A 10,132-nucleotide genomic window follows, 5' to 3' on the forward strand; every position below is an offset into this window, starting at 1 on the left:
ACCTATTTGGCTGCTTCATTCCACGATATGTGAGTGAGAAAGAGAGGATTAATTGATAGCATGCCTGAAGGAACAGAAGAGGATTTAGTGACAATTCTAGCAGTAAAAGGAGCAACCAAACAAGAGAAGACAGAGTGTATAGATGAGTTTAGAGAGAAAAGTGAAATCTGATGCTTGCTGATAAATGTTTGTTTGTATTGTTTAGCAACAGGGATTGTCAAACGCGTTAACGCAATCATTCGAAGAATTCATTCTTCAAATTTCAAGTCCATATGAGTAAGGAATCCTGTAAGAATCTATTTTTCTATTCAATTCTAGCTGGATATTCATGGTCTTCATTTCTGTATAGTATCCGCAGCGATCTAGAAGAACTCAAGTCATCTGTGAGTGAAGGAGCCAATGAATTGATGACAATTGTTCGCGATGCCATACCGGATAGTACACCAACCCAATCAGAAGAAACGACAAAAGAAGAACAGCAGATTGATGAAAATCAAAGGCTTGCTACTAGTCCTATCGGATCTCACCTCAATACCGAAAACAATGAAGAATCCTTGTCATCCCGCTTTTCTGGGTTTTTGTCTTCTACTATCAACAAGACAAGGCAAGTGATTCAGGAAGTATTAGAAGAAACAAGTACAGATACCAAGGACATGTAGTCAAGATATGGATTCTTCATTATAGAGATGAAAAAGATGAAAACGAGATTTTTAGAGTAATGCATACAACAGAATCCACATATTCAACAATCACTCCTGAAGAAGAAGTAGCGTATTCGAATTGGTTAAATCAGCGAGATAAGGTTTATCTACACAGCCTTAAGTTACAACTAATAAAAGATCATCCCATCATTCAGGTGATGTATCGTCGCTTGGTTCCGAATGTTGTTTCAGATACATCTTTCTGGAATAATTACTTCTTCCATATGGAGCAGAATGGTTATGACTTTTCTCAACGACAGGAATTGGAACCTGTGTCCTCTCCAGTTATTGAAAAGAAAGAAGTCGAAACATTGAATGCACGTAGATGGTGTATAATCGAGTTTATTAATAGAGGAGTTAGAAGTCATTAAGGAAGGATGGTCGGATGTTGATCTAAATGACGATCTGGAGCCGGAAGGTAGCAGATGTGATGAAAGGATGATTGGTAGCTAGTGAAGCCTTAGAGGAAGCAATTAAGGATGTTGGTGGAGTGGTAGATAATGATGACGATGTAACCATTATTCAAGTTATTTCCTATAGATACATGATGAAGATTGGGGTGATTGGGAGTATTTTGTTTTTTGAAAACAATAACAATATTAGTTTTCACAAAAACTAGTCTATTCTTCAGCCTCCTCCTTATCATCCTCCTTGTCTTCCTTCTCGTCATCTTCCTCACCTTCCTTCTTCTCAGGAAGCAGTTCAGAATGTACGAAAGGCATCACACCTCCAGAAGCAATTGTGACGTTTCCAAGAAGAGCATTCAACTCCTCATCGTTACGAACAGCCAACTGAATATGACGAGGAATCACACGGTTCTTCTTTCCCTCCTGAGCCACGTTTCCAGCCAACTCCAGAATTTCAGCAGTCAAGTATTCAAGAACAGCAGCCAGATATACAGGAGCGCCAGCACCAATACGGTCAGCGACTCTCATATCACGCATGTAACGAGCAATATTCCAGCACGAGAACTTCGGCTCTGGGTCTTTCCTTCACTCTTTCCACGTCCACCTTTTCCTTTTCCAGCCATTATAGATTAATACAAAGAAATACTGCTCCGTCAATAAGTTTGATTCAATACCCATTTGGAAGCTTTTGATTGACCAATGATGCAGTGTAAGAAAGGATGATTGGACTAGAAAAATACACACAATATCGAATTAACCAATCCAGTATCGTATTTCAATATATCTCACAATGATTGGTTTATCATAATCCTGCCGCGCTTTGGCTTCTTTGAAAGGAAAAGTGTCAAAAACTATTTCAATCATGTCTGAAAACGAGAAGGTTCCTGTGGAAAATGCTGATGATAAGAAGAAGAGAAGAACTACTAAGGTTGATTCTTATGCCACCTACATCTACAAGGTGTTGAAGCAAGTGCATCCTGATCGTGGTATTTCCAAGAGAGGAATGGCTGTAATGAACTCGTTTGTTTCTGATATCTTCGAGCGAATTGTGACTGAAGCTGGTCATTTGGCTCGTGTGAATCACAAGAGTACTGTGGGAACAAGAGAGATCCAGACTGCTGTGCGTCTGATTCTTCCTGGTGAACTCTCCAAGCACGCTATCTCTGAGGGAACCAAGGCTGTGACCAAGTTCCGTGGAGAATAAGGATACTGGTGTTTTTCAATACCATCTAGAGTCTGTTTGTTAAAAGAAAGCTGTCAACACTTTAAAACTTCAATTCCATTCTTGGAGACAATCTTGGTAATATAGTGATGTTCATTCATTGGGAATCGATTCTTCATCTCATCCATGCAGCGATTACTCAATTCAATTGCTTCTTCACGAGTCATATCCTTCTACTCATAACGTATACGACATAAAACCTACCTTCCACAGTCTGTCAAACAGTGAAAGCAAGATATAGGAGGGATATCCATGAGAACAGTAGTTCATCTTCTGCATTGTTCCAAGATAATCAATGAAATATATGGAAGGAGTAGTATCGTCCACTCCACCCAAAATAAGATTCACTTGATAAGGTTGGTGACGAAGGAAGTATGCCATCTATCGTAATCAAGAAAAACAAGTCCTTACAGAGTTTCTGAAAGAATGAGCAGTAGCATCCATATCCGTTTCTCGTTCATTTCGAAATTTGTAAAGGTTGAAGTTTCCAACTAGATAGTCTTGTAGCTGCTTTCTATCACCATTTTCTCCTGAGCATCCAAGAATCTTCGTGGAACTCACTTCCACAATCTACATGACTAATGACACCTTATTTCCTGTACGCGATCTTCTGTTTGTGTTAGAGTAACAATGCTCGGTTGTACACTACTACTTGCACATACAAGCGCGAAACTACATCTCATCTTCCCATTTCTACTCTACTCAGAGCCAACAAAGCCAAAAACAATATCCATGATCGTAACTACAGAAACTTCCTGTACCTTTGAATGAAGAATGTCAAGAAGAAAGCGAGATAGCGGTTATTCGAAGAAACTGGCGGGGATACGAATAACAAACATCACAAACTAATAACCATATCCATATGCTTGAGGTGGTTGAGCATAACCAGTGGCTTGCTGGAGATAACCAGTTGGTTGTTGACCATAACCTGTAGATTGTTGACCATAGCCTGCAGGTTGTTGAGTATAACCAGCAGGTTGTTGACCATAAGCCATGGACTGACCATATCCTTGAGCCTGCTGACCATAATCGTAGTATGATGCCTGACCCCATTGTGCCTGCTGCGTCTGCTGCTGTGTATCTACAAGTCACTCCCATCTCCAACTCTCACTCAACACCTTTCCTGCACCCAGATCGTCCATAAACGATATATACTCGTCATTCATACGCTTGTACTCCATAATTCGACGTTTATCATTACGATTTGGACAGTCACGAGCAATGTGTCCAGAATCACCACAAATCTCACATTTAATATCCTCATTACCAAAGTCCTCTACGAATTAGATACCTTCAGCAATCCTACGAGGTCGATTCGGACACTTGAACTGATCATGTCCAGTCATGCCACAATACGGACAACGAGCGTCTGTATCATGCAGTCCGTTCAAAAGAGCCAGCTGCCGCATCTGCTTTTGTTTGTGGATATTCTTGTCATCATCCATGGGAATCAATAGTTGCTTAATCGTTTCAACAGCACGAGCAACATCATCTTCATTGGTTCCATCAATCATTACATGAGGATCATCGTCTTGGCCAATCAAATCATAATTACTCTTTCCCTCACGACCAGTACCACGACCTCGAATCACGATCTTGCAATGTGTTGACTGCTCCAAACTACGATGTGTACTGCCTCGGGGTCCAATAATAAGACCCAAGAAATTGTAATTTGGATATTCCTTGATGGGGAAATAGATCTTGGCTTGACACTTGGCTTTCGGTTGAATTGCCTTTAGAATGGGATTTAATTTGACAATCTCTTCCATAATTTCAGCCCGCTCCTCTTCATATCGTTTACGCATACGGATAGCTCGTGTATTTGTACGTGTACCCATTTTATCGTATTCTGGTGGAGGGGACGGAGAACGATTCGGATCATTGGAGATACGCTCGGCATCCTCCTCCACCGTTTCAATCTTGTTCGTAATTTCCTGCATCTTCATTCGCAACTCAATGATTTGCAACTCCTCAATCGAAATTACGGAAGCGGCAATGGCAACAGGCAAACCAGGATCCACTTCTCTCTCGTCCTGGTCCCAACGACTCAATGCTATACGTTTCTTTGCTTCTCCCCATCGGTCTTCTCGTTTTCTTCGACGATCTGCCTTAAGTTCTTGCTTTTCCTTTTCCTTCATATATATCTTTTTTACTTCGTTCCAATTTTCCCATTCCTTCAAATCTTGCCAGAACATAGGAAAACGACCATATCTAGAAGAAATCAACAATAACACCATAGACTACTTTGATTTTAATTCCTTGTTATCATTATACCATTTCTTCATCTCCTTATGGTTTAGTTGCATGAAGGACTCTTCTTCCATCGATGCTTCGACTTGGACACTTCCACTTTGATCTTCATCTTACATCTTTCTAAGCAACCATACCTGTCATCAACTATGCAGAAATTGATTGATTGTGTGAGAATCAACACCATTGCGCCATCCTATTCCTTAAGCCCAAAAATGGGATTTGTGAAAACAAACAGAAAACGAACTTCTTACGGTCTCCATATCACGCAAAACAGAAGCAACACTTGTAGCGGGAATAATAGAATACTCCGTGACAATGCCTGAAATCAAGGAAGCTGGAACCAAATCATAGGATAAATTAATCAGTTGCAAACTAAAGAAGAAACTCCTTTCATGTCCTACTTTTCTTTCTTTTCATGTCCCTCCAACACCCATTTCTCTTTGCTCGGCGATATCGAGAGAGAAGGAAGAAGTGCAGGTCTAAAAGAATTGGAGTCATTCAACTCGTTCTTCGCAATACTATCTAGCTGTACAGAACGCGAGAATTTGTAGGAGTCAGCAACAACGAGTAATGGAATGTGATACGTTTTGCATGTCGTAGCAACAATAGCCTATAATCAATCATCTCTTCCACTCCTACCGTGCCAATATCGGCAACAGCCGAGCCATTGGCCAACATCGCAGAAGCCGATACAATAGCTTTTGTGGTTGTTTCCATGATAAATGGAAGCGCATTCAGAGGTGCCAGTGTGCAGGGAACATGGTGCTGGACGAGCTTGCGAAGCATATTCTCATTATTCTGTTTCGGTCGACCACCAACGACAACCACACGGAATTGACGGAAAGGTTTCTGCAATGCAGCTCCTACAAGTGCCTCCGTGATTCGTTCTGATTCACCAAACGTGAGGATCACATCATCCTGTTCAATCTGGTGAATCAAACACTCTACAATACTCTTCTTCTTGGACTCCAGGAACTTTCCCCAGTCATTGAGTCGATTCATGACTCGATTATGAATATCCTGAGCTGTCTCCAGGCGGCAGTTCCGGCCATCACACACAAATGAAATGGTGGTTTTGATTTCATTGTACAGACGCTCCATTGGTACCGAAGGAGCTCGCACATTCCGGATATATTCATAGTTCATAGCCACACAGGTGCTGATACGGTTCTGGTACTACATGTGAATCTCATTGTCCTTCCTTACTGACACGCTATCCTCCTCAGGAAGCACCGGAATACTCTTTACCAACTCCTTCATTGCTAGAAGAAGATATTCGGCACGACGATTTGCCCCGCAAATATCTCGGTTGCCGATCAACAAGCCGAGTTGGAGAAATAAAGGATGAATTCCTATCTGGCCATCGGTCGCCGATGGTCTGAAGCAACCCACAGATGGAGAAAGGGATTGAGAAGTGACAGGAGTGTAGATGGAGTTACTGAAGAGTCTGTAAAGAAGTTGTTGGGATTGTTGTGGTTGCTGCGATAGAGGTCGCGGATGCTCTTGTGGTTGAGGTTGCCGTTGTTGTTCTTGCAATGCTCGCTTCTGTTCCTGTGATACTCGTTTCTGTCCCTGTGGTACTTGTTTCTGTCCTTGTAATAGAGGCTTGGAATTTGGTTGAGAAGTTATTTTTGTTTCTCCGATATTCTACTCACTCACAAACAACACACACATCTTTACTTCTGGTATAGGAACAGGATTCTTAGGAGATACCGAACTGCCAGATACTTCCTTCTTCTGAGCCTCTGCAACTTTTGCGGCTTTTGCAGCCTTCTTAGCACGACGTAAAGCCTGCTTCTCTTCCTGAGTCAGATTCTTGTTTGCTTCCTGCTGAGCTCGAATTTCTATACATCACAGATAAAATCATTGGCTACCTTCTTTCGTTAATGCATGTTCCAAGTGAACCTCATTGACCTGCTTTATCGGCGCAGTGGGAACGACTTCAACTACCTCCTCTTTCTGTTCCTTGGCAGCCAACTTCTCTTGCACCTTGGCCAATTTTGCCATCTTCTTAGCTTTTCGCAAAGCCTGCTTTTCTTCTTGACTCAGCCCTTTATTTGCCTCTTGCTGAGCTCGAATAGCTAGAGTTTAGATCACATTGACACCAATCACCTTGCTTTTGCTGTTCCTTATCGTTAACTTGTCCCGGCCGATTCTGGTCCATGCTCTGAAGTAAAAGGATAACGACAAAAAAACACTGAAAATCAGAACAAACAAGTCAAACAATAAACGAACCATTACTCCATTCTTCTCTTTACACTTTCTACATACTCGTCAGTACAGAAGCAAGGACTTTTCACAACAGCATAGTATTGGCAAGTCGAAGGCTCACTTAGACTACGAATCTCCTCTCGTGCTCCACACTCAAAGTCAACTACCAACTTCCGCTGAATCCCGTTCCAGCAAGTTGTTCCCCCAATATACTCTATGGTACGATTCATAGCATAGTCACGATTCATATCCAAAGACCACGATCCCAACTTTGTATTGTCCTGTTTTGCCTCGCCCAAAATACAAAGTGAATACGAGTACTGTCCAAAGGAAGAGGTGATACATTGACCCTTCTGACTGAGAAGACACGATGTGACTGGTGGATACTGCTTCAGTCCTTCTTCCGTAGAAGCCTGCAGAGAATCAAGTTCCGACTGTAGAGTATAAAGCTTAGAGCGAATGGTCTTCATAAGGCGCGTTTCCACACTTGATATTGCATTCTTACCAGAGATAAAATGATAATGATAGAACACATCAGATGTACGATAAGCAACTTTCATGATATGAGAGAGAGGAGAATCATAAGGCATGATTGTGTACGGATGTAACATCTGCAAGGTCTCATCTAGAGGAGTAGAAGGCTGTTTCACTAAAGATGAGAAAAGAGAGGAAAGAATACGATTCGAATGGTGTAGGAAGGAATAGAAGGATCGAAATGGAAGGGTGATTAGTCCCACACAATTGGTGATTGCCATGTTAATACTCTAGGATGAATGGAGAGAAGAAGAGATACATCCGTGTATGTGGTATTTCGTGGAGTAGTAAGATAAGAAGCATTGTATTGTAGAGGTAGTTCAAGATAGTCACGTAATTCAATTGATCCCTTCAGTCCTTGGAAATGAATAGGAGCTTTAAGGACATCATTCACATATTCTTTCTAGTTGTAAGTGAAATGGAGAAGAAAAACATTGATTTCAAGAGGATGAGAATGACGAACAGGAAAATCGATAGTAAACTTGTTTTGAGAATCAATTTCAATGTCATATTCTTCAGATTTCTTGCTAGGATTAGGATTATCATAGACATCATCATAGGTGTCATCATAATCATCATCATAAGGTTCATTGTACGCGTCATCATAGTTATCATCATAATGGTCGTCATAACTCTCATCATAATCGTCTGGATACATTTCATCCTCCTGATTCATATCTCTTTCCACGGGTTCATTAACAGGCTCATCTTGTGATCTAATATCTTCCTCTGAAACACTATCATATTCATCAGTACCATCCTCTCCTGTATTCTCCTCTCCTTTACTTCCTTCCATATTTACCTCCCCTTTACTTCCTTCCATATTCTCCTCTCCTTCTATTCTCTCCTCATCACTTCCATTCTCCACTACCACATTCTCAACCTCTTCTTCAACCTGTCCCAAAAAGGACACATCCACATATGGTTTCTCCATTAATTCCATCTCTGGAATCGTCCCTGTTCGCAGAATGAACCGATTACGATACAATGAATACTTCTTATCGATCAATGAACTCACCTGAGCATGACTGTTCACCTTCTTCAACAATGCTTGAAGTTCACGTTTAGCAATACGAATCTCCTTGAGTGTGGAGGCAATCTCATCATCTCCATTCGAATTCGATTCAACATATCGTTTCATAAGTTCATTTCCTTTTGTAGCCTCAATGTATTCCTCTTCAACAAGGAGCAGACGAACCTTTTTCAACTCCTACAAGTCAAATTATCAGTCCAAAACAACAGAACAAGTATCGGCACAAACACCCTCTTTTTCATCACTTCCGTCACAACAATCACAAATCTACATCGCAAATCCTAAACAAACGATACTCCATCATTCACACGAGAAGAATAGATAGATATGGGACGATCGTCCTTGTTTTTGCAAGTGAACATAGTCGTCGATAAAAAAGAACAAGCAGAAGTAAGATCCTCATCAACACCATCTACGTCACAATCACAGTAATCATCATTGATCATAGATGGTGTCAACTCGATCTGGCGACCATGAGAGTCAGTACATGTGGTTGCATGACCAGACACCAGAGCGATACAATCTAAAACAATAAACGACTCAACAACAAAATTCACATAGAGAGGTGAGAGCAAACGCAACAATGAACTTCATCAGAAGAAAACCATGTCACTATTAAGAAAAGCATAACTCACAAGAAGAATTCACGGTTTGGTATCAAAGTTAGAAAACCACAGAATCACTTTTCTTCTACCATACGAGTCAGTGTGAGAGATATGTTCAGGTTTTCATGTAGTCTAGACTACTCTGTCTCAAAGGGCGCTGAAATGACGATGGTGTGTCGAGGATGTGGAAGTAGCGATTTCATCGATGACAACCATACAGGAGACCGTGTCTGCACTTCTTGTGGTCAAGTTCAGATGCAAAATATGCTTTCGGAGGAACCGGAGTGGAGAACATATAAGGAGGATGGTAATACCTTTTCGGATTCTGGTAATAATATAGGAAATGCCGAAGATGATGCTCGAGTGAATACATACACAGAAAGCATTCTTCCTGAAACGGGACTATCTACAGACTTTTTACTTGATGGAAGAAATGTGGATTCTCGAACAAGCAATCTACTTCGAAGTATGGAGAATCTCCAGGAACAACGTCAATCTCGAAAACTTTTGACAGTCCACTCCATAATGCAAGAAGCGGCAAATGAGTTGGATCTCACTGTAGGTGTAGTCAGCTGTGCTTTTAGTCTCTATTCGCAGTGTTATTCGTTGATGCATATTCGTGGGAAGCGCTCCGAAGTGATTGTCTCTTCCTGCTTGTATCTTGCTTGTCGACTGTGCAGTTCATATCGATTGTTAAGTGAGATCTGCGATGTTGTGCTGGCAGATCTTCGGAAAGTCACGCGACTCTCGCAGGTGATAATCTCCGAGTTAAAGCTTAACATTCCCATTCCCACGGAAGAGGACTACATCCGACGCTATTGTGGTGTTTTGGTACTCCCACGGGAATGCTCGGAAATGGCATTAAAGCTGATAGCGGCTGTGAAAGAAGGTGATTATCCGAATACGCATGGTTCGGCTTTGAATGCAGTTGCTGTACTAATGGCTACTCGATTATGTGATGTGGAGTCTCCTCCCTCTCTCGCAACTGTAGCTTTGATTGCAAGCAAGTCCCAGCAAAGCATGCTCCGTCTCTATAAGGCTGTGTACACTAACTGTGATGCTATTTTGGTGTCAGCCTATAAGGATCAACCACGAATGACATCCAAAGTAATTCTTAAGTTAGTACAAAAGTTGGATCCCAAGTTCCTGTGAGTTTAGTGTATTCT

The 10,132-nt window shown here is 41.4% G+C and overlaps 8 protein-coding genes across 8 annotated transcripts; 3 read left to right on the forward strand and 5 right to left on the reverse strand.

Annotated features, from left to right (window-relative positions):
* Positions 1–272: 272 nt before the first annotated feature.
* JH06_5508 (hypothetical protein) lies at positions 273–1,320 on the forward strand (the record flags this gene model as incomplete). The annotated part of the gene is made up of 4 exons (XM_014673553.1): positions 273–655; positions 685–1,022; positions 1,054–1,119; positions 1,151–1,320. The coding sequence occupies 4 exons, from the start codon at positions 273–275 to the stop codon at positions 1,318–1,320; spliced, it is 957 nt and encodes a 318-aa protein (XP_014529039.1).
* Position 1,321: 1 nt separating this feature from the next.
* On the reverse strand, positions 1,322–1,731 carry JH06_5801 (histone H2a; the record flags this gene model as incomplete). Its single annotated transcript, XM_014673555.1, is given in 2 exon segments — positions 1,322–1,686; positions 1,698–1,731. 2 exon segments carry the CDS (start codon positions 1,729–1,731, stop codon positions 1,322–1,324), a joined length of 399 nt encoding a protein of 132 aa, XP_014529041.1.
* Positions 1,732–1,970: 239 nt separating this feature from the next.
* On the forward strand, positions 1,971–2,312 carry JH06_5800 (histone H2b; the record flags this gene model as incomplete). Its single annotated transcript, XM_014673554.1, has 2 exons — positions 1,971–1,994; positions 2,037–2,312. 2 exons carry the CDS (start codon positions 1,971–1,973, stop codon positions 2,310–2,312), a joined length of 300 nt encoding a protein of 99 aa, XP_014529040.1.
* A 53-nt stretch (positions 2,313–2,365) lies between these two features.
* On the reverse strand, positions 2,366–3,064 carry JH06_1794 (family proteasome beta threonine peptidase; the record flags this gene model as incomplete). The annotated part of the gene is made up of 5 exons (XM_014673532.1): positions 2,366–2,503; positions 2,535–2,711; positions 2,742–2,900; positions 2,933–3,002; positions 3,033–3,064. The coding sequence occupies 5 exons, from the start codon at positions 3,062–3,064 to the stop codon at positions 2,366–2,368; spliced, it is 576 nt and encodes a 191-aa protein (XP_014529018.1).
* A 111-nt stretch (positions 3,065–3,175) lies between these two features.
* Positions 3,176–5,843, reverse strand: JH06_1795 (hypothetical protein; the record flags this gene model as incomplete). Its single annotated transcript, XM_014673533.1, is given in 9 exon segments — positions 3,176–3,411; positions 3,436–3,606; positions 3,622–4,541; positions 4,575–4,686; positions 4,729–4,776; positions 4,828–4,955; positions 4,985–5,193; positions 5,223–5,759; positions 5,790–5,843. 9 exon segments carry the CDS (start codon positions 5,841–5,843, stop codon positions 3,176–3,178), a joined length of 2,415 nt encoding a protein of 804 aa, XP_014529019.1.
* A 387-nt stretch (positions 5,844–6,230) lies between these two features.
* JH06_1796 (glucosidase 2 subunit beta-like protein) lies at positions 6,231–7,384 on the reverse strand (the record flags this gene model as incomplete). Its single annotated transcript, XM_014673534.1, has 5 exons — positions 6,231–6,427; positions 6,458–6,664; positions 6,696–6,780; positions 6,819–6,853; positions 6,877–7,384. 5 exons carry the CDS (start codon positions 7,382–7,384, stop codon positions 6,231–6,233), a joined length of 1,032 nt encoding a protein of 343 aa, XP_014529020.1.
* A 347-nt stretch (positions 7,385–7,731) lies between these two features.
* JH06_1797 (glucosidase 2 subunit beta-like protein) lies at positions 7,732–8,955 on the reverse strand (the record flags this gene model as incomplete). The annotated part of the gene is given in 5 exon segments (XM_014673535.1): positions 7,732–8,538; positions 8,569–8,628; positions 8,658–8,773; positions 8,789–8,884; positions 8,919–8,955. The coding sequence occupies 5 exon segments, from the start codon at positions 8,953–8,955 to the stop codon at positions 7,732–7,734; spliced, it is 1,116 nt and encodes a 371-aa protein (XP_014529021.1).
* A 122-nt stretch (positions 8,956–9,077) lies between these two features.
* JH06_1798 (transcription initiation factor IIB) lies at positions 9,078–10,118 on the forward strand (the record flags this gene model as incomplete). Its single annotated transcript, XM_014673536.1, has 1 exon — positions 9,078–10,118. One exon carries the CDS (start codon positions 9,078–9,080, stop codon positions 10,116–10,118), a length of 1,041 nt encoding a protein of 346 aa, XP_014529022.1.
* Between the last annotated feature and the right edge of the window lie 14 nt (positions 10,119–10,132).

The sequence above is a fragment of the Blastocystis sp. subtype 4 genome, assembly GCF_000743755.1.
Source record: "Blastocystis sp. subtype 4 strain WR1 chromosome Unknown seqid_0037, whole genome shotgun sequence".
Lineage (NCBI taxonomy): Eukaryota > Bigyra > Opalinata > Blastocystidae > Blastocystis > Blastocystis sp. subtype 4.